The 24169-nt window shown below is 33.1% G+C and overlaps 2 protein-coding genes and 1 long non-coding RNA gene across 4 annotated transcripts in view; 2 read left to right on the top strand and 1 right to left on the bottom strand.

The window, feature by feature from the left end:
- Positions 1-688: 688 nt before the first annotated feature.
- On the top strand, positions 689-11058 carry LOC136038858 (uncharacterized). Its single transcript, XR_010620332.1, has 3 exons — positions 689-844; positions 6627-6692; positions 10870-11058. It is a non-coding gene; the product is annotated as an uncharacterized LOC136038858 (long non-coding RNA).
- A 10190-nt stretch (positions 11059-21248) lies between these two features.
- Positions 21249-24169, top strand: part of LOC136038426 (snake venom metalloproteinase BjussuMP-2-like) — a 224819-nt gene continuing 221898 nt past the window's right edge. The window contains exon 1 of the mRNA XM_065721499.1: positions 21249-21412. Within this exon, the coding sequence (XP_065577571.1) occupies positions 21340-21412 (73 nt within the window). The 5' untranslated portion in view covers positions 21249-21339. The remainder of the gene's footprint in view (positions 21413-24169) is intronic.
- LOC136038861 (metallothionein-like) overlaps positions 23085-24169 on the bottom strand; it is a 40859-nt gene continuing 39774 nt past the window's right edge. For both annotated transcript variants that reach the window (XR_010620333.1, XM_065722313.1), the window contains exon 4: positions 23085-23277. Coding sequence is in view for 1 of the 2 variants with exons in the window: in XM_065722313.1 (XP_065578385.1) it covers positions 23213-23277 (65 nt within the window). In the remaining variant the exon portion in view is untranslated. The remainder of the gene's footprint in view (positions 23278-24169) is intronic.

Here is a 24169-nt window from a genome sequence, read left to right on the forward strand (position 1 = left end):
GACTATATCAAAATTTCGATCGGATGCATGAAGGAGAAAAATTGCGTAGGAGAGGGATTGGTTGCCCCCAAATTACTTTTGACTCATAAACAACATTAAAACATTCGATTTCCAATTGAATGAGCCCCCTTGAAAGTTTGTACGACATCCCCTTCCATATGAAATATCTTTGGGAAAAAAGACAATAAATAATTGATTAGATAATAATACATCAAAAGGCAGAGGAAAGGTAAAGGATGCGGCAATAGACCCTTAAGGTCCGAACCGGCGGTGCTGATATCCGTCTCAAGGCCCTTCAGGCAGGAAATACAATAGGGGGATGATGTCCAGCCATCCCGTGCTTTTGCAAATCCTTTTTGTTTACCTTCCCCAGATTTCTCCAAGTACCCATTTAGAGCTGGGTCGACTCTGGCTGATCTGACAGAGTCACAACGCTGACCCCCGTCCCAAACCAAATAATTGGGTATACTAAGATTCGAACCCTTGCCTTCTCGGACAAAGGAAGCCTTATGTCCCTTTCTTGTAAGCAACGCTATAGCGTTGGCTCTGATTATAAGGAGCAAAAAGCTCTTTTCTTCTAGATTATCACGTAAAACAGATTTTGCGTAGTAACTCATCGAAAAAAAATGTTGGACTTCATCCATGATAAGAAAAAGAAGCTTTTACAGCATTCGTAACGGCACTCGTTGTTTCTCAAAAATTCTAGAACTACGGCATTCATTTGCCGAAAGTGCATAAAAAGCTAAGGCTTAGCTGCTTAAACAATCAGAACAGGAAAGCAATTTTGGATCAAGAAGTAGCAGAAGCTAGCAACAAAGAAAAATGGATGGACAAAAATGCAAAGGTAAGTGGCAACAATTTCTAATTAAAAGCATAAACCAAGTGACGGCACACTATCTTTAAAATCTGGGTGTGACCTCGTGTTAATTTCTTCATACTTGCATTAGGTGTTATCTCTCATTTACTTATGTTTTTCGAACTAGACTGATTATAATATAATTTACTTATAATAAGTAATTTTTTTTTTGTCGATGTTAGCAGTAGTTCATACTCCTGTAAGTTTTAGGTACTCTTTGTACTATATTTTGTTATGCTTGGTGATTTTATTTTAATTTTTTATTGATTATTGCTTTTATTTTGATGGGGGCTTTTTATATAATCACAAGTATAATATTATTTACTTATAATTCACAAGGGCAAAAATTCAAATAAAAAAACCCACATAAATGCACAACTCTCAATAAAATTAGTATTGGCATTCTAGTACTTAGATCACAATCTGTACGCAAGTATGTATATGTGAGCCATGGGCACCAGCAAGGAGGGGCAGGGGTGCCAGCCCCTCCCCTTTCTGACTGACGTTGCCTTATATTTTTATATTTTTGCTTTGATATTTCTGTCATATAGCATTGGAAGTGTAGATTAGACCCAGTAAGCCCCCCCCCCCAAAAAAAAATCACCTTAGGGGCACCTTGGTGTCACTATAGAAGTTTATAGGCTTTTTTTAGTCACGTAACATATTTTGCTCAAGGTCTTGTCTGTCTGTGCAATCTAGTTCTCTTAGTTGATTCGCACGGCTTAATCGCTCTGCCATTTGGAAGAGATGAGACATATTACAATATAATATCATTAATTTCTGGTTGAGTTGGGTTCACCTGAACTACCGAATCTAAGCGATCTTGACATCGGTTAAATAGAATAAACAAATTTTTCTTCTGAACGTAAGGAGCAACATTAAAAGTTAAGAAGCTGTTTATTTTGTATATTTCAATCCGTTTTATGTCAATTACTAGGACTCCTTTTTGTATATTTTAGTGGTTGACTAGGTGTTTTAGTGCCGTTATTGCGTGAAAAAATAGTTAGTTTAAAATTATTTTTAGAAAATATTCATTATTTCTCTGATAACTTTACATAACTTATTAGTAAATGTGACAACCAAGACCGATCCAGGGAGGTGGGGGGTTTGAAACCCCTGCCCCTCTACGGTATATTTTTCTGACTCGTAAAGAACGTATTAAAAATAAATATAAACAAATCTTTGTGTGTTTTCTGAAAAAAATTTTAAGCCATCCCCCCCACAAAAAAAGTCCTTTTGTATAGATGGAATAGATGAAGCTGCCGCAATAACGGCAAATTTTACTTTAGTCATGCACCATATTTTTTTTATTATTATTCTTTTTTCTACGTTAATATCATATATGTATTTCGTAAGAGGTGTTTAAAATTTCGACTGTTTTGATAGGGAATCCCAATTTTAAATATATTCGTTGTACTGATTATAATGTGCTTGGTAAGTGTTGATACATGACTTTGGAAGTCTTCCAAGGCTTCTTATGCATTTCCATTATAAGAGAATTTTGTTATCTCATGAAGAATACCAATAGAAATTGAGGGTCGTTGGAATGGAAAGAGTAGGATAAGCTACCCCGAGCACCATGGCTAAGAGGGGGGTAAACATTGATTTTTAACAAATGCAATTATGTTAGCCCTTTGGTAGCTCCTATTAAATTTTTTGGTGGGGGAGTGTTTTGTTCGGGGGGCCAAAAACCTTAGAAACAGCCAAGCACCTGTTTCTGATTAATCCAGGTTAATCCTCTTTTGTAACGGACCTGTGATTGTTTATTCTACCCACTCTCGTATAAAAGCAAAGCGGAAGATAGTCCTTTCACTCTCTTTGTTTAAGAATATGGGTAACAATGGCAATCACAAAACCTCGTATCTAATACTACTAGTCTTTAATACTATTTTTTTCTTTTGATTCTGCTATTTTGAAGATATTTCGATTAACCGTGCTTTTGAGTACGGAAAAACTATTCGGAATGCACTTCCTTTGAGTATAGTTATTTTACCGACATTTATGCTTGAGAGCTAAAAATTTCAACTCTATCCGGAATCTCTAGAAATTCACGATTTTCATCGTTATATCCTGTGTATTCCTTAAACACCATTTTTTGGAATGTTTTCACAGTCTTTCCTCCTTTGCTTACGTCACACAAGAACATTTTCTTTAAGTGAAATATTAGTGAAAAGATTAGTCCTTATCAGTTCAGTAAATTTTTACTATCTATAGGGTTCTCTGATACGCTGAATGCGATGGTGTGATTTTCGTTAAGATCCTATGACTTTTAGGGGGTGTTTCCCCCTATTTTCCATAGAGGTAACTTTTGCTCGTAACTTTTGATGACAAAGACTAAATTTGATGAAACTTATATATTTAAAATTAGCATAAAAATCCGATTTTTTTTATATGTCTTTTAGCATCGAAATTCCATTTTTTTAGAGTTTCGTTTACTATTGAGCCGGGTCGCTCCTTACTACAGTTCGTTACCACGAACTATTTGATGAGACATGTTACAATATAATATCATTCATTTCTGGTTGAGGTGGGTTCACCTGAACTACCGAATCTAAGCGATCTTGACATCGGTTAAATAGAATAAACAAATTTTTCTCCTGAACGTAAGGAGCAACATTAAAAGTTAAGAAGCTGTTTATTTTGATTACAATCCGTTTTATGTCAATTACTAGGACTCTTTTTTTTTGTATATTTTAGCGGTTGACTAGGTGTCTTAGTGCCGTTATTGCGTGTTATAACAGTGCCGTTATTGTGTGAAAAAATAGTTAGTTTAATTTTTTTTTAGAAAATGTTCATTATGTCTCTGATAATTTTACATAACGTATTAGTAAATGTGACAACCAAGACCGATCCAAGGGGTGGGGGTTTGAAACCCCCTCCCCCTCTACGGAATATTTTTCTGACTCGCATTAAAAATACTTTCTGACGTACTGAAAATAAATATAAACAAATCTTTGTGTGTTTTCTGAACTTTTTTAAGCCCCCCCCACAACGAAAGTCCTTTTGTATAGATGAAATAGATGAAGTTACCGCAATAATGGCAATTTTATCTTAGTCTTGCACCATAATTTGTTTTATTATTATTCTTTTTTCTACGTTAATATCATATATGTATTTCGTATGAGGTGTTAAAAATTTCGACTGTTTTGATAGGGAATCCCGATTTTAAATATATTCGTTGTCCTGATTATAATGTACTTGGTAAGCGTCGATACATAACTTTGGAAGTCTTCCAAGGCTTCTTATGTATTTCCATTATAAAGGAATTTTGTTATCTGATGAAGAATACCTATAGAAATTGAGGATCGTTGGAGTGGGAAGAGTAGGGTAAGCTACCCCGAGCACCATGGCTAAGGGGGGGATTCAACATTCCTTCTTAACAGATGCAATTATGTTAGCCCTTCGCTAGCTCCTATTAAATTTTTCGGTGGGGAAGTGTTTTGTCCGGGGGGCCAAAAACCTTAGAAACAGCCACGCGCCTGTTGCTCCAGCGTTTCGGATTAATCCAGGTTAATCCTCTTTAGTAACGGACCTGTGATTGTTTATTCTACCCACTCTCGTATAAAAGGCAATGAGAAGATATTCCTTTCACTCTCTTTGATAAGAATATGGGTAACAATGGCAATTCCAAAACCTCGTATCTAATACTACTAGTCTTTAGTACTATTTTTTTCTTTTGATTCTGCTATTTTGAAGATATTTCGATTAACCGTTCTTTTGAGTACGGAATAACTGTTCGGAATGCACTTCCTTTGAGTATTAAATAAAAAAAAAACAAGTTTTTTTATAAATGAAAGTAAGGAGCGACATTAAAACTTAAAACAAACAGAAATTACTACGTGTATGAAAGGGGCTGCTTCCTCATCAACGTCCCGCTCTTTACGCTAAAGTTTGGCTCTTTCTCTCAACTCTACTTTTTAAAACAGTAGAAAACTTTAGCGTAAAGAGCGGGACGTTGACGAGGAAGCGGCCCCTTTCATATACGAAGTAATTTCTGTTCGTTTTAAGTTTTAATGTCGCTCCTTACTTTCAGTTTTAAAGAAAAACTTGTTTTTTTTATTTAATTTCTGAACGTTTTTGAATCAATGCATGTTTTGATTTTTGCTCTCCGCAGAGGAATAATTAAAACCAAGTTAAAAATTATTTAAACTTGGTTTAAATAATTAAAACCAAAGGAGGTGAGCCCCTCATATGCGTAATAATTTCTGTTCGTTTTAAGTTTTAATGCTGCTCCTTATTTCCAGTTGAAAAAACCTTTTCATATTTATTTTTTCATAGTGTTTTTTTTTAATAATGCTAGAAAGTCCTGCGCTCCCTTCATGGACATTTTCTTCCCCATGACAAATTCCTCGATGGAAAGTTCCCCAAACATATCCCACAGAATACCCCCCTCTTCTCAACCCCTCCCCCAACCAAAAAATCCCCCTGAAAACGTCTGTACACTTCCCAATAACCATTACTATATGTAAGCACTGGTCAAAGTTTGTAACTTGTAGCTCCTCCCAAGGGGACTGTGGGGGAGTAGGTGGTCTCCAAAGACATAATCATAAGATTTTTCGACTACGTTGAGTAAAATGGCTATCTCAGAATTTTGATCCGTTGACTTTGGGAAAATAATTAGCGTGGGAGGGGGCCTAGGTGCCTTCCAATTTTTTGGTCATTTAAAAATGGCACTAGAACTTTTCATTTCCGTTAGAATGAGCCCTCTTGCAACATTCGAGGACACCTGGATCGATACCATCACCCCTGGGGAAAAAAATAAATAAATAAACACGCATCCGTGATCTGCCTTCTGGCAAAAAATACAAAATTCCACATTTTTGTAGATAGGAGCTTGAAACTTCCACATTAGGGTTCTCTGATACGCTGAATCTGATGGTGTGATTTTCGTTAAGATTCTATGACTTTTAGGGTGTGTTTTCTAAAATAAGGCAAATTTTCTCAGGCTCGAAACTTTTGATGGGTAAGACTAAACTTGACCAAACTTATATATTTAAAGTCAGCATTAAAATGCAATTCTTTTGATGTAGCTATTGGTATCAAAACTTCATTTTTTAGAGTTTTGGTTACTATTGGGCCGAGTCGCTCCTTACTACAATTCGTTACCACCAACTGTTTGATAGTTATTTTTCCGAGATTTATGCTTGAGAGCTAAAAATTTTCACCCTATCCGAAATCTCTAGAAATTCACGATTCACATCATTATCCTGTGTGTTCCTTTAACACCATTTTTTTGGAATGTTTTCACAGTCTTTGCTGCTTCGCTTACGTCACACAAGAACATTTTCTTTAAGTGAAATATTAGTGAGAAGATTAGTCCTTATCAGTTCAGTAAATTTTTTAAGATCGCAGACTTTGACAACTGAAACGAAATATAAAACCGTATACATGCGAAACAAACAAAAGCTTATCTTGAGGTTATCAGAAAGTCTGTTTAAGATTTTGTTTTGATTTACAAGTAAGGAATTAGTTTCTTCTTCAAAAAAATGATTTCCTTACATATTTTTATTGGTAAAAATTCTTTTGCTAGGTTGTAAATTTTGTTCGCTTTTAGATGCTATACCCCCATGAAGCCCCCTCTGATACAAGAGATACAGTTTATAGTGTTACTCTTTTCCTTGTTTTAACTTAATGTCAACCGCAATAAAAAAAATAGTTTTGTAAAATTTCATTTTTATTGGTATTGTTTAATTATTTTGTACATGAAAATTATTAATTTCTTTGTACATGTAAGTATTGTTACAGTTGGTAATCTTTGTTTTCATTTTAGATGTCACGTGCAGATGCAACCCATGCAAATGCAGCCCCGATACAACGTGCTGCTCCACTGCTCAAGGTATGTTCATTATTTGATTTTTCTAGTAAGCCGTATTTTTTTTTTTTTTAGTAATTTTCTGATTTTTTTACGCTATCCTTGTTTGTTTAAATCGTACCAATATCATAAAATCAAAATAAATAAATAGCTAGTATGCGGAAATATGAACATAAAGACAATTTGAATAACAATCATAGTAAAATAAGGTTTTCCTATGGATAAAACAGCAACAAAACTATTTGGCTATTAGTACAAGTGCGACATTATACAAAAAATCCTGCCAAAGATTTCTATTTTCTTTTGCATAATTGATGATACAATTTTTTAGGCATCTACTGTTTTGACTGAGAGGTTTTCGCAATGATGTTTCACTTTATTGACGCTGTTTCAGTTATTTGAAATAATGAAACATTTTCAATAATTAAGTTATTTGAAATATTTAAGTTATTTTAAATGATTTTAAATAATGATTTTAAAATAGTGGCTTTTCTTGATTTAAGTAGAGCATTCGACAATGTTGACCGTATAATTTTGTTTAGCTCGCTTTTAGGAACAGGAATTCCGCCATCTTTTTTACGGGTTCTTCTTTTGATGTATTGTTTGACCAAAAACGCGGTAAAGATAGCGGGAAGCGGTGTACCTAGAATTTTTTTTATGTATAAGGTGTAAACAGGGTAGTACCCATCACCGAAACTTTTTAATATTTTTATAAATGATCCTTCCGAATACCTTGATAAAAGGTGGGTGCCAGTTGTACACCTTGTAAATAAAGTATTATCATTACTATTATTTGCCGATGATATTGCCTTGGTCGCCAGATCCAAATCGGAGCTGCAAACCCTTTTGGATTTGACAGCTGAATATTTAGAGGAAAAGAAACTAAAATTAACACAAAAAAGACAGAGGTGATGATTTTTCGCCATAGACAATCAACAGGAACTAAAGATGAAGAGAGCTTTAATTTGAAAGGTGAAGCTGTGAAGGTTGTGTCTCAGGCAAGATGTTTAAGATTTCATCTAACATCGAAGGGGGTTGGAGCGATCATGTTTCGAAGATGGCAAATCGAGGAAAAGCAGCAATGGCAACGCTGTTCAGGAACAGTAATTTGATAGGAATAGGTAACTTAAAGATGCACAAGAATGTGTTCAACTCAAAAATAAGGCCAATCTTGCATTATAGAGGAGAAGTATGGGGCCTGTAAGTGGCAAATTCATTAGAAACTCTACAGCTACAATATTATAAACGAATGCTAGGTCTGCACGCCACCACCCACACACTTTTCATCAAGGGAGATTTGCGACTTTTCTCCGTGAGGAAACATAGACAGACCCAATTAATTAAGCTTTGGCTGAAAAATACTGCAATGTCCCTCCTCAAGGCTCATCAGAGCAGCGTATGATGAATTACTTGTCCTGGGACAAAAATCTTCATGGCTCTTTTATATCAAAAAACTGGACAGCAGAGGCTTATCGTATGCGTGGAATGGAGGTGATGGCCCAATCTCAGATCGCAAAGTTTTTCTGTCAGAGATCCAATTAAGGCTGGGAGATAAAGAAATTCAGGATTGGTGCAGCGACCTTAGCCAGTCGGAAAGCTTAAGTTCTTGCTATAAGTTGAAAGAAAAATATGGTGAAGTTTTATTTTAAATTAGGGGTTACAGAAGTATCCTTGAGGTCAGTGATGAAGATGTGTGCAAACTGTCTCCCTCTTTATAGTGTGTGGAAAAATTTGTTACCCAGAAATGCGGTATACCTGCCCGATCTGTGGTGATTTTGACGGGCAGGACCATTTTCTTTTCAGGTGTCAGAGACTAGAAGAGGTAAGTAGGAGCTTTCTTAGGGTGGGTGGCTGTGAGCCCCTTCTTGTAATTTTGAAGTCGACGTCGAAAATAAATATAGTAGCATTGGGAAATTTTGTCCGGAATGGTCTTATTATTCAAAAGTCAAGTGTTTTACATGATTTAGTATATTTATTGTTTGTTGTTGTATATGTATGTGTACGGCCTGACAAATGGCTTTAAATACAGTCGTTTATTCATTCATTATTAGATGGAGTTAAACGTGCTAGTTTGACTGTTGAATTTAGAAGTTTAAACTTCAATTTTTGAAACTAACATAATGATATTTAAAACATAATTATTTTTCTTAGATTTATGTTTATTATAACACATTTATCATTTCTTATATATTTATATCTCATTTCATATATATATATATATATATATATATATATATATATATATATATATATATATATATATATATATATATATAAAATATATTTAATTATAATTTATCATATTTGTTTTTTCTGTTGTTTTCTATTTTTTATGTTTAGTTTTTTCAAAACTAAATATACTGTATTTTTTAAGTTAACATTATTATTTTTTTAATTGAACTTATTCAATTCCATAAGGAAGTCATACCTCAGCCACAGCAGAGTCGAAGCTGTTGATAGACTGAGTTAGGCTTTATGAATGATGTCTGTTTTTCATTGACTTTGACATCATACTTCGATTACAGAAGTAGCAAATTAAAGTGATGAGAAATTAGTTTCAAAACCCATGTATATATGTGTTACTAATGTTTTTGTATGCTTCGCCATATTCATCATACAGTTTGAAAAAATACTGTTCAAAAATTCTATCATTTCTAATTTAAAAAAAAATTAAACTCGAAATCTGGACTTTGATTTAGGTCTTTTCCGCTGATAAATCGAATTTCCTAATTTATGGATTTTAGAGTATACCTTTCCACTAACAATCTAGATTCTAGAACTTGAAAATGCTACTTAGTCTTGATTATCAATTTGACAATTCTGCTTGAAAGAGAAATTGGGTTGTGAATTATGGATTTTGCTAGTTCGGATGTTTTGGAATACCCATTTATAAAATTCTTTTTTCACTGATAATTTTAAGTCTTGTTTCATGAATTTGGCTGGTCAATGAAAAAATCCTTTCATCAATCCTGATGATTGCGCTCGTACATAATTTTTTAGACCAATTTCTCTTAAGTTGAACGCAGCTCAGAACTTAAAATTGCGTGCTGAATATGTCACTATCGCTGTAGTCGTGTGTATTTTTAAATTTATCAATTAGTTTGACTAATATGACCCGGGCCAAAAAGAACAGGAAACTGGAAAGTGTTGCCAATAGAGCCACTTATAGTTAAGCGTCGTGTGACTTCATTAAAAATATAGGACATTTTAAAGGATATTGAATATTTGGTATGATTTACTTACGATGCAATAGGTTCAAACCTGAAATTTCTTTCTATGTAATACGTAATAATAAGTAATAATAATAATCGTATATTAATAATCGTAAGTAATAATAAGTAACATTAATACGTCGGTACAAAGCTGGGTTAGGTTACCTGATCAAAATATTGGCATTTTATGTAGGCTAGTTGCCTTTAAGCTGATAGGCCTGTCTGGGACATAATTCTGTTTTTGTTACTTTCCCCTGCATTTCCAACAGAGTCGTTCCTAGGGTTCGTGGTGCCCATGGAACCCCTCTCGACTGAAATATAAACAAAAAAGCCAAATCAAAGTGAAAAATTTGATCAGAGTGGGTAATCCTTCAGCCGCGGTACCGCCTTAGCTGTGGCGCCTGGGGCAGCTGACCCAGTTGCCCCTCCCCCCATAGGAGTGGTTCTGATTTCAAAATACAGGAAAGGACAATGCGAACCAGTTTTGAGTTAAACAAAGCTATTGATTATTACATGGCGGTAATAATTTTTTGGACACAGTTCCAGTTGCCATTCTTATAAGCTCCCTATATTTATATGCTCAGGTAAACCTTGGAAGTTAGTTTTGTAAGGAAAAACTTGTTTTTTGTTCCTTCTATAGCAAGTATTAAAACAAGTTTATGCAAAAAGCATTCCGAATCAGAAGTACCAATTGTGGGCCGCTCTCCCCTGGGTTTTAGAAAATATATTTTTCACCTGACAAAAAAAATCTAAACCCTCACCCTTGATTTTGAAAATACTTTTTTATGTCTTCATTTGAAAAACATAGAAAAAACTTCGCCCCTTGCATTTAGCATATATCAAAAACATAAGAAAACCTAAATTGTTTTCTTATTGACGACAAGTTTACTATTTCGGACGTGTTACAAATATGAAAATAACAACAGTTTAAAACGAGAAATTATATTATTGAGTTTTAATTTATTTAAAATTTATCTTTCTGTTTTCAGGAAAAGAAACCGAAGCCTGCGTGTGTAGCAAGCCGTGCAAATGTAACCCATGCAATTGTAAATAATTCATAGGTGGCTATGAAGATTAATTAACCGCAGTTATTCCTTTTCGTTTTTCATTTTTTTATGAGTTTTGCTAAGTATTATAAATTACATTACTTATTTCCCAATAAAAGTACTTTAGTGTCATTTCTATCTTTGGTAAGCCTTAAGTTGAACCACTGGGTGAATCACTAATTTTATCATTTATCTCGCAACACATGAAAGGGGACCTAATTGTCCCAATATCAAGAATGATGCTTACTGTAATGCAAGGGCTTAAATTTGTTACCCTTGAGTTTTCAGGGTCTGAAGTGTGTAACTCTATTCTGGATAGAATTCTATTCTGGCGGCTGAAAAGCTTGGAACGTTTGAAAAGAAGTCAAGGAGGTAAATAGGGAAAAGTTCATGGTTCTTCATTTCTTAATTTGTTGTATGTTTCCCATAAGATTTCCCATAACTTCGTAATTCCATTATTTTTCATTAGTATCATCAGAATAGCTTGAGCTACAGAGGTTACGGTATTTATTTTTGAGTTTGAAAACTCTTTAACGCACAGAAGTAGTCTTTCTCCTTTTGTTTTTATTCCCTCCTACAACCAAATTTATCCTACCTCCCGATTTAATTTTTAGCTTTTGGGTCTTCTTATGGGACGACGAACATATTGATGGGGTTAAAACCTTTGTAAATTTATGCTAGATTTGGAATGCATTTAAGTCCAGTGATGGGTTGAACTTGTTCTTTAAAGGGGGGGGGGGGCATAGTTTTCTCGTTTAGTTTTGGTTTAATATTGTAAATTTAAGACTCCGTGAGGCTGATCCATTTTCAGTTTTGTTAGAAGAAGATATTGCAAAGCCTAAGGCTTCTAGCGGTAAAAATTTCCCCTTTTCTAAGACATTTTAGATTATTTTTTTTATCAAGTCTAATGATTATCTAAAATCTGGTTTATTGGATAGATATATCTGAAACCAGTCAACTTGTCATAAAAATACTATTACTACCACTGACAACTCACCGCATAACCAAGCCGACTGAGGCCAACAATGTTTCCATTTCACTTAAATCTTTCTTTACGACATCCTCCCACCCTAACTGCGGACAAACTGTTTTCCATTAGTCCTATACAGTTTGCCAAAAAGGACAATCTTTGGCAATCTTTCATCCTTCATTCACAGAGCGTGCCCTAGCCATCTCAACCTATTGTCATTTTAGCCCTAGAAAGCGGGATTGAACCATTGAACATCACCTTTCGTAGGACATACTGTTTGAAATACGGTCGGTCAGCTGGGTACCCAAAATCCATAAGCAGTTACTTTGGAATACATCTTGCAAATATTCCTCCATTTTCTGAAGCGCCCATGCTCCAGAACCATATTTGACCACTGTCATCACTGTTACCTCCAATATTCTAATCCAGGTTTTTTGCTTGAAAATAAATAGAATAAAACAGAGATATAAAAAAAATAGCAGAAACAGAAACTGGAGAGCAAATAAGCAACATTCAAGATATAAAAAAAAGGTTTGAGGATTTACTTTACCTTATCAAGGAAAATAATTTTGTCGGAAAGAAACCCTTTTTTTTAGGAAGCGGGTTTATCTATGAATATATTGGCCTATTACAGGCTTTTTAGAGCATAATTTAAACGAACTAAATAAAACATAGGAATTTTTCCTTTAGCATACGGGTGGTTATAGGGACGGGGCACTTGCCCTGGGTGCAGAAATTTTAGAGGTATAAAATTAAAAAAAAAAAAATTGAAGGGTTAGAATTATTTTGTAATTTTTGAAATTAAAATAAGTAATTAAAAATTAAATTAAATTAAATTAATAAAATAATATTTATTTTTATTAAAATAAAGGAGAAGGTGCAGTTAGTAGTATAAGCAAATTAAATAAAAAAATTTATTTTTCACATATCGTCATTACTATGTCTTAAAAATAAACATTCGTTGAACTCAAATTTAATTAATTTCAATTTTATTTATATTCTGTATCCAAACCTGTTTGTATTTTACAGGATACTGTACTCGTAATAAATTTTGTTAATAAATACAAATTTTTGGATACAGGGAAACTTTTTGGATACAGGGAGGGGAGAGTTGATCAGGATTTTATCCTGGGCACAAGAGAGGCCAGAACCAGCACTGCTTAAACAGGGATCGAACTTTAACTATAACGCATTACTGTCATGCCTAAAGGTTAGATTTGACACTTCCTTTTTAAGTATCAAATTCAAGTCACTAAGCTGTTCTCAAAGGGTGGATCAGAAGGGCAAAGTATTGTAATCCTATATCAATCCTTCTAATTTAAAGGCCATTCTGATATTTCATTTAGTTCAAGTAAACCAGGAAAAAAGACCTCAATAAGGACAAAAGTTTTTAATGAAAAATTTGGTTTTATCGATTCCTGACGGAAAAAAACTGGATTTTTTTTTAACATGAAACTTACAGGACATGTAAACGGTGCCAATCGAGCCCCAATGAAAAATGGTAAGGAATATATTGTACTGATTCGTGGGACCTGAATTTATTTCATTAATTATTAATTAAATACTTTATGATAAGGAAACAGAGCTCTTTTAAAACAAGATCTAGGTGTACACGATTAGTTACTACAGACTGAATCATTAAAATATTGTTTTAAGGGTAAATTAAGATAAGTCTGTTTTCCAGTGTGCGTTTAAGATCAGGGGAATGTAAGGCTTCAGTCTTGTCAAAGACAATAAAATATTCAGATTTTCTGTTTGAAAGATTGAAAATTCCCTGACTTACCAAGCCCGAGTCTTATAGAGATTAAATAAAAAAACAAGTTTTTTTAACTGAAAGTAAGGAGCGACATTAAAACTTACGAACAGAAATTACTTCATATATGAAAGAGGCTGCTTCCTCATCAACGCCCCGCTCTTTGCGCTAAAGTTTGACTCTGTCTCTCAATTCTTCTTTTTAAAACAGTAAAAAACTTTAGCGTAAAGAGCGGGGCGTTGATGAGGAAGCAGCCTTTTTCATATACGAAGTAATTTCTGTTCGTTTTAAGTTTTAATGTCGCTCCTTACTTTCAGTTAAAAAAACTTGTTTTTTTTTATTTAATTTCTGAACGTTTTTGAATCAATGCATGTTTTGATTTTGGCTCTCCGCAGAGGAATAATTAAAACGAAATTTGCATTTTTTTTTTTTTTTTTGGCTAAATGGCTTTCTCATAATTTTGATCGAATGATTTTGAGAAAAAAAGAGCGGGGGAGGAAGCCTAGTTGCCCTCCGAATTTTTGGTTAATTAAAAAGGCAACTAGAACTTCTAATTTTTTACGAATATTTTTATTAGTAAAAGATTTACGTAACCTATAAATTAGCTTACGTAAAGAACTTTTGTATTCTCATATTTTTATTACATATATGAGGGGGTTCGCCCCCTTTTCAGATCCTCGCTCTTTTCACTAAAGCTTAAATTTTGTCCCAATTCATTAAGAATGACCCCAGAATCACAAAAGCCGTAGAATAAATAGTTGAAATTACTAAAAATACTTTAACGTAAAGAGCGAGGTATTAGGAGGAGGTGAGCCCCTCAAATGGGTAATAATTTCTGTTTGTTTTAAGTTTTAATGCTGTTCCTTACTTCCAGCTGAAAGAACTTTTTCATATTTATTTTTTCATTGTGTTTTTAAATAATGCTAGTAAATCCTGCGCTCCCTTCATGGAGATTTTCTTCCCCCATGACAAATTATCGATGGAAAGTTCCTCCAGCATATCCCCCTCTTCTCAACCCCTCCACCAACCAAAAAAATCCTCCTGAAAACGCATGTACACTTCCCAATAACCATTACTATATGTAAGCATTGCTCAAAGTTTGTAACTTGTTGCCCCTCCCATGGGGACTGCGGGGGAGTAAGTCGTCCCCAAAGACATAGTTATAAGGTTTTTCGACTACGCTGAATAAAATGGCTATCTCAGAATTTTGATCCGTTGACTTTGGTAAAATAATTAGCGTGGGAGGGGGCCTAGGTGCCCTCCAATTTTTTTGGTCGCTTAAAAAGGGCACTAGAACTTTTCATTTCCGTTAGAATGAGCCCTCTTGCAACATTCTAGGACAACTGGGTCAATACGATCACCCCTGGAAAAAACAAAACAAAAAACAAACAAACAAATAAACACGCATCCGTGATCTGCCTTCTGGCAAAAAATATAAAATTCCACATTTTTGCAGATAGGAGCTTGAAACTTCTACAGTAAGGTTCTCTGATACGCTGAATCTGATGGTGTGATTTTCGTTAAGATTTTATGACTTTTAGGGGGTGTTTCCCCCTATTTTCTAAAATAACGCAAATTTTCTCAGGCTCGTAACTTTCGATGGGTAAGACTAAACTTGATGAAACTTATATATTTAAAATCAGCATTAAAATGCGATTCTTTTGATGTAGGTATTGGTATCAAAATTCCATTTTTTAGAGTTTTGGTTACTATTGAGCCGAGTCGCTCCTTACTACAATTTCGTTACCACGAACTGTTTGATAAAAAAGGAACTCTTAACATTCAATTCTATTGAGCACCGAATTGTTGGACGGACCTTACTTAACATTATCAACATTGGTTAGTTTGCTTATCAAATAAAGATATATTTAACACTTTCAGACTCTATAGTTAAGTAAAACATTTTCTAACCAGTTAGTTCCAAGTTTAGCAATGAAAATAAAATTAATAAAATCAAATAAGAATTTCTTGTGTTGGGCGTAATTGATTGATAGAGACTGTAATTGTTGAACGTTGCTGAGTAATGTTGATCATAAATTTGATTTCATTAACTGGGTTATTACAGTTACTCCTGGCAAAAAAAGTAATAATTAGACACAAAAAACATATATACATTCTTCGAGAAAACACAGTATTTCAGGGGGGAGGTTGTTTTCACACTGGATAAATATTTTTTTATTTTGGAAGTTAATTCCCCCCCACCCAAAAAACTGAACATCCTTAAGAAACTACAATAAACAAATTTCTTTGACAGGGAGGTTTTACCCCTTTATGCACAAGCAAAAACAATGCTTAGATTTTTTGAGATTCATCAAATTGAACTTGAAACTTGAAATTGAATCAAATTGATTCATCGATTGAACTCGTCAAAACTGATGAGTTGTGCCAGAGTTTTTAGTACAAGCTATTTCTACTGGGTGCGAATCACTGTATATAAATTAAGAAATATACAAAATCTAGAAATCTAACAAATTCAGAAATCTAGAAAAAATCTAATATATCTTGTGTTTATACTTTTTTAAGTGTTCTCTGGAGCACTTGCATTTTAGTCCAGCTTTTTTAATGGTTGAGATAGGGAAAGATTGCACTGTCTAAATTTATCTACAATGGTTTGAATGTACCGCATATTTTAGTCTCCGTGTAATATTATGTTTCTCACACCTCCCCACGTATTTAGATTATTGTCAGTCTTATTATAAAACTACTGAAAATTCTCCAATTTCTTTTTGGTATCGATACCAGATTCTCTTTGATTTTAGTTACATTAGAATGATGCAACTAAATGCGAATGATTCTTATCTTGATTTGTTAAATTGTTTTATACTAAATGAATAATTGACATTGCGCAAAGCAATTTCATCCAATAGCCCCCATATACTTTTTTCTAACATTACTGAATAAATAGTCAAAGAAAAAGGTTAATTTAATGTGTATTAAGTTCACAATTTCCAAGTGTCATTAAATGTTCTTGATTATCAAACATTCCAGAACATTCTGATAATAAGAATCTATTCTGAAATTTTATTTGTTATTTAGGCTACCCTTTTGAGTTTATTTGGATAAGCGCTATTAAAAGCTGCTTTACGAAGAAATGTATTAAGTAATATTAAGAACTATTAAGAACAGGAATAAAGCCATACATACGACCATATCCAGAGGGCGTATCTACCTGGCTCCCCTCCCTCCCCCCGAAAATATTTTATGACTTGTAAAAAATTCATGTAAACTAATTTTTGTTGCATTTCATAAAGATTTTTTTCTTATGAATCTCCCACAAACAAAAGTGACCCACACCGCACAACTGGATACGGTCAAACTCATGTAATAAGTTAAGCAAAAAAAATGGTATCAATTATTGCAGTAAGTGAAATCTTAAAAATTAAAGTTAGCAATCAATTGAAATTTAAAACGAACATAAGCTATATCAAATAATATATATATATATATATATATATATATATATATATATATATATATATATATATATATATATATATATATATATATATATATATATATATATTTATATATATATATATATATACACATATATATATATATATATATATATATATATATATATATATATATATATATATATATATATATATATATATATATACTAGCTGTTGGGGTGGCGCTTCGCGCCACCCCAACACCTAGTTGGTGGGGGCGCTTCGCACCCCCCCAAGCCCCCCCGCACGCGTAAGTCGTTACGCGCCATATTAGTTACGCGCCATTGTAGTTGTGTCCCTATGTCCCACCTGTGAATATAGATAGATATATTATATATATGTTTTTAACTACGTAAAACTTGCGAATATACAACATTCTTTGCTGTCCCATTGTCTGTGCATATAAATAGATTGTCAGGTTTACCGACTCTTGAACATGCAAGATATAATGGTCCATGGGAAAACAATCCGTATTCAGATCTATACCTCATGATTCTAATGATTGCCCTTGAGCTTTGTTGATGGTGATTGCTAATCGACCATTCCCTGTCCCGGTGTCCCGGTCGTCATTTATATCCCCCTGTGCCCCCCTTCCTTTTTTTCTTTTTAGTTTTTTATTGGTTTTTACCTTTTTTTTTAGCTTTTTTAGTTTTTTTTCGTTTTTTCTTTTTACTTTTTTTTTTAGTTTTTATCTTTTTTATTTTTTTTTATTTTTATTCTTAATTTTATTAGTTTTCTTTTTCTCTTCTATTTTTCAGTTTTTCCTTTTTTTTAGTTTTTTTTTTAGTTTTTAGTTTTTTTAGTTTTTTACCTTTTTTTTAGTTTTTTTAGTTTTTTTAGTTTTTTAGCCTTTTTATTTTTTTTTATTAGTTTTTAGTTTTTTTTGTAGTTTTTGCCTTTTTTTAGTTTTTTCAGTTTTTTTTTTAGTTTTTAGTTTTTTACCTTTTTTAGCCTAACCAGGATTTGAACCTGGGACCTTCATTCTCCGTTCTGACACCCTCTCTCACCGAGTGACTACTCCAGCATGTTCATTTTGGTGTTTTAAATGGTATATTATTAACCAAATTAATGTGTTTTACAATATACTAAGCATCGTCATAACAAAAATGACGACAACTAATTTCATGACGTCAGCCGACACAGAAACATGACGTCACCTGATCCACAGATCCACAGACAGACAACTTATTTTTATATATATAGATGTATATATTTTACAAGGTAACCAGAAAATATGTCAGTGAAATGTCTGTTCAGCTTTAGACCACTTTTGTTGACTCCCTTGACAACTCCCCCTTCAAAGGATGACTGTTTAATGCTGGTTTCAGTATTTATATATATATATATATATATATATATATATATATATATATATATATATATATATATATATATATATATATATATATATATATATATATATATATATATATATATATATATATATATATATCAATTATTGGTATCAATGGTATCATAAAAAAAAAAATGGTATCAATTATTGCAGTAAGTGAAATCTTAAAAATTAAAGGTAGCAATCAATTGAAATTTAAAACGAACATAAGCTATAACAAATTATATATATATATATATATATATATATATATATATATATATATATATATATATATATATATATATATATATATATATATATATATATATATATATATATATATATATATATATATATATATTTTACAAGGTAACCAGAAAATATGTAAGTGAAATGTCTGTTCAGCTTTAGACCACTTTTTGTTGACTCCCTTGACAACTCCCCCTTCAAAGGATGACTGTTTAATGCTGGTTTCAGTATTTATATATATATATATATATATATATATATATATATATATATATATATATATATATATATATATATATATATATATATATATATATATATATGTATGTATGTATATATATATATATATATGTATGTATGTATATATCTTGCACGGGCAATCAGAAAATATGCAAGTGAAATGTCTGTTCAGCTTTAGACCACTTTTTGTTGACTCTCTTGACAACTATCCCTTCAAAGGATGGCTTTTTAATACTGTTTCAGTAATTATATATATATATATATATATATATATATATATATATATATATATATATATATATATATATATATGTATATATATATATATATATATATATATATATATATATATATATATATATATATATATATATATATATATTTATGTACATTTATATATATATATATACATATATATATACCACGAACTGTTTGACTAAATAAAAAAGAACTAGTTTTTTTTTTAACTGAAAGTAAGGAGCTAGATTCAAACTTAAAACGAATAGAAATTACTCCGTATATGAAATGGGTTGTCCCCTCCACAATCCCTCGTTCTTTACGCTAAAGTTTTTAATTGTTTTAAAAAGTAGAATTCTGGCAAAGAGTAAAACTTTAGCGTAAAGAGCGAGGGATTGCGGAGGGGACAACCCATTTCATATACGGATTAATTTCTGTTCGTTTTAATTTTTAATGTCGCTCCTTACTTTCAGTTAAAAAAAACTATTTTTTTTTATTCAATTTCTGAACGTTTTTGAATTAATGCATGTTTGATTTCGGCTCTCCGCACATAAATAATTAAAATTAAATTTGCATATTAATTCTTTTTTTGGCTAAATGGCTTTCTCTTAGTTTTGATCAGACGATTTTGAGAAATAAGGGGTTGGGAAGGAGGCCTAGTTTCCCTCCAATTTTTCGGTTACTTAAAAAGGCAACTAGGACTTTTAACGAACGTTTCTATTAGTAAAAAATATACGTAACTTAAGAATTAACTTACGTAACAAACTTTTATATTCTTATATTTTTATTATGTATATAAGGGGGTTTGTCCCCTCGTTAATACCTCGCTCTTTAAACTAAATCTTAAGTATTGTCCCAATTCTTTAAGAATGACCCCTGAATCAGAAAGGCCCTAGAATAAATAGTTGAAATTACTAAAAATACTTTAGCATAAAGAGCGATGTATTTATTTCCTCCTAAATACCTCGCTCATTATGCTAAAGTATTTTTAGAACCCCTCATATGCGTAATAATCTCTGTTCGTTTTAAGTTTTAATGATACTCCTTACTTTCAATTGAAAAAACTTTTTTCATGTTTTTTTCATTGTTTTTTCTTATGGTAATGCTAGAAAATCCAGCGCCTTTTTCATTGAATTTCTCTTCCCCCATGACATATTCCTCCAAGGGAAGATCCTCCCACATAGCCCCCTCCCGTCAACCCCACCCCCAAACCAAAAAAAAACCTGAAAACGTCTGTACACTTCCCAATAACCATTACTGTATGTAAACACTGGTCAAAGTTTGTAACTTGCAGCCCCTCCCCCAGGGACTGTGGGCGAGTAAGTCAGCCCCCCTAGGCCCCCTCCCACGCTCATTTTTTCCCAAATCAACGGATAAAAATTTTGAGATAGCCATTTTGTTCCGCATAGTCAAAAACCATAATAGCTATGTCTTTGGGGATGACTTACTCCCCCGCAGTCCCTGGGGACTGTTTCACTAATCTCTTTCACTAAATTCTTTGAGATTTCTATCACTATTTTTCACTATTCATCCACTATTCTCCTTCACGATTTATCTCTTTCACTAAATTCTTCGAGAGAGTTAAATAGTTGTCATACCTTTTAGGTCACAGAATTGTACCCAATCTAATAGTTGATGATGTCCTTTATTACTCTGTGAAGAAAAAATGCTGATAAATGTGTGTGCAGTGTTTTGATCATTTATTTCTGTGTGCAAGTTTCTATTTTGAAAATCCTCTCTTCCCTGTTGTACGAGTCATACGCTGACTGCGAACAGCAGCTCTGCGCCATTCATTTTATTTTAGTTGAGTAGCTGCTGTATCTGCCTTGTTAAGTTCGGTAAATAAATGCTTGTTAAACGAACATAGCAATATTTGTTTAACGAACATAGCAATGTGCTTATCACTTACGAGATAAGATACTATATGATACGATACGATAGTGACGATATGACGATAGTGTCAATTTTCCTAAGTGATCATCTTTTGAGAATGCGTTTTAAGCAAAATGATATGCAATTCCGTGTCTTCTAGAAACAAACCTCCATACAGCAGCAATTCCTAAATTGGGATCCGTATTCCCGTTTCCTACTCATTCCTTTGGTACCTGTTACTATCAAAACAAGTATAACTGAATGGTTACCTTAGACCTTAGCTCTTCTGGGGCCATTTGTGATGCAAAAGTTGTCAACAGATTCTTACCATTCGCCCCAAAGTAGTGTAGCAGCTGTGAGGTCTTCCGCTTCAGGTACTAACTCTTTCTCTCAATTCTTCAGTTTTACTCTTTCTCTCAATTCTACTTTATTAAACAGTAAATAACTTTAACGTAAAGAGTGGGACGCTGAGGGAGGAACAGTCCCTTTCATACACGGAGTAATTTCTGTTCGTTTTAAGTTTTAATGTCGCTCCTTACTTTCAGTTAAAAGAAATACTTGTTTTTTTATTTAATTTCTGAACGTTTTTGAATTAATGCATGTTTTTATTTTGGCTCTCCGCAAATGAATAATTAAAACGAAATTTGCATATTAATTTTTTTTGCTAAATGGCTTTCTCTTAGTTTTGATCAGACGATTTTGAGAAAAAGGGTGGGAGAGGAGGCCTAGTTGCCCTCCAATTTTTCGGTTACTTAAAAAGGCAACTAGAATTTTTAATTTTTAATGAACGTTTTTATTAGTAAAAAATATACATAACTTACAAATTAACTTACGTAACGAACTTCTATATTCTTATATTTTTATTATGTATATAAGGGGGTTTGCCCTCTCGTTAATACCTCACTCTTTACACTAAAGCTTTAATTTTGTCCCAATTCTTTAAGATTGGCCCCTGAATCATTAAGGCTGTAGAATAAATAGTTGAAATTACTAAAAATACTTTAGCGTAAAGAGCGAGCTATTTAGGAAGAGATGGATCCCCCATTAGCGTAATAATCTCTGTTCGTTTTAAGTTTTAATGCTGGTTCTTACGTTCAGTTAAAAAAAAACTTTTTCATAATTATTTTTTCATTGTTTTTTAAAAATAATGCTAGAAAATCCTGTGCCCCCTTCATGGAATTTCTCTTCTCCCATGAAAAATTCCTCCAGGGGAAGATCCTCCTACGTAGCCCCCTCCCCTCAACCCCCCCCCAACCAAAAAATTATCCTGAAAAGATCTGTACACTTCCAAATAATCATTACTGTATATAAACGCTGGTCAAAGTTTGTAACTTGCAGCCCCTCCCCTGGGGACTGTGGGGGAGTAAGTCAGCCCCAAAGACATAGTTAATATGTTTTTTGACTATGCTGAACAACATGGCTATATCAAAATTTTGATCTGTTGACTTCGGGAAAAAATGAGCGTGGGAGGGGGACTTGGTGCCCTCCAATTTTTTGGTCACTTAAAAAGGGCACTAGAACTTTTAATTTCCATTAGAATGATCCCTCTCGCGACATTCTAGGACCGTGATCGTTCTTCTGGCAAAAAATACCAAGTTCCACATTTTTGTAGATAGGAGCTTGAAATTTTTGCTATAGGGTTCTCTGATACGCTGAATGCAATGGTGTGATTTTCGTTAAGATCGTATGACTTTTAGGGGGGTGTTTCCGCCTATTTTTCAAAACAATGCAAATTTTCTCAGGCTCGTAACTTTTAGTGAGTAAGACTAAATTTGATGAAACTTATATGTTTAAAATTAGCATAAAAATCCGATTATTTTGTACTTTTCTCTAATTGCCTCCATGACTTGTTTTTCAAACTTCCCAAGCTTTTCAGCCGCCAGAATTCTATCCAGAATAGAGTTACACACTTCAGACCATGAAAACTCAAGGGTAACAAATTTATGCCCTTGCAATACAGTAAGCATCATTCTTGATATTGGGCATCATTCTTGAAAATTAGTGATTCAGCCAAGGGTTGAACTAAAGGCTTACCAAAGAAAGAAATGACGCTAAAGTAATTTTATTTTGAAAAAAAGTAATATAATTTATAATAATTAAAAAAATTCACAAAACAAAATGAAAAATAAAAAAAGAAGAACTGTGGATAATTAATATTCATAGCCACCTATGAATTATTTACAATTGCATGGGTTACATTTGCACGGCTTGCTACACACGCAGGCTTCGGTTTCTTTGCCTGAAAACAGAAAGAAAAATTTTAAATAAGTTAAAACTCAAAAAATAATTTCTCGTCTTACACTGTTGTTATTTTCATATTTTTGACACGTCCAAAATAGTAAACTTGTCGTCAGTAAGAAAACAATATATGTTTTCTTATTTTTTCAATATATGCTAAAAGCACGGGGCGAAGTTTTTCTGTGTTTTTCAAATGAAGATACAAAACAGCATCTTCAAAATAAAGGGTAGGGGTTTAGATATTTTTTTCAAGTGAAAAAACGCATTTTCTAAAATCTAGGGGGGAATGGCCCACAATGGGTACTTCTGATTCTAAATAATTTTTGTTTAAACTTGTTTTCATACTTGCTGCAGAAAGAACAAAAAACAAGTATTTCCTGACAAAACCAGTTTTCAAGGTTTACCTGAACCTAGGAAGTTTATAAGAACTGTGTCATATTATATTGTCAATTATATTGGAAATGTGTCAAAAGAAAAATTATCAACGTCATCTAATAATTAATAGCTTTGTTTAACTTAAAACTGGTTCGCATTGCCTCAATTTGATATCAGAACCATTTCTCTGGGGAGAGGGATAACCGGGTCAGCTGCCCCAGGCACTGAAGCTAAGGCGGTTCTGCGGCTGAGGGATTACCCACTCTGATAAAATTTTTCACTTTGATTCGACTTTTTTGTTTATATTTGAGTCGGGAGGGGTTCCTCGGGCATCACGAACCCTAGGAACGACTCCGTTAGAAATGCAGGGGAAGGTAATAAAAACAAAATTATGTCTAAAATAGGCCTATCAGCTTAAAGGCAACTAGCATACTTAAAATGCCAGGATTTTCATAAGGTAACCTAGCCCATCTTTTTGCCCATGTATTAACTATTACTTAAAGAGAAATTTCAGGTTT

Source organism: Artemia franciscana, chromosome 18, assembly GCF_032884065.1.
Source record: "Artemia franciscana chromosome 18, ASM3288406v1, whole genome shotgun sequence".
Lineage (NCBI taxonomy): Eukaryota > Metazoa > Arthropoda > Branchiopoda > Anostraca > Artemiidae > Artemia > Artemia franciscana.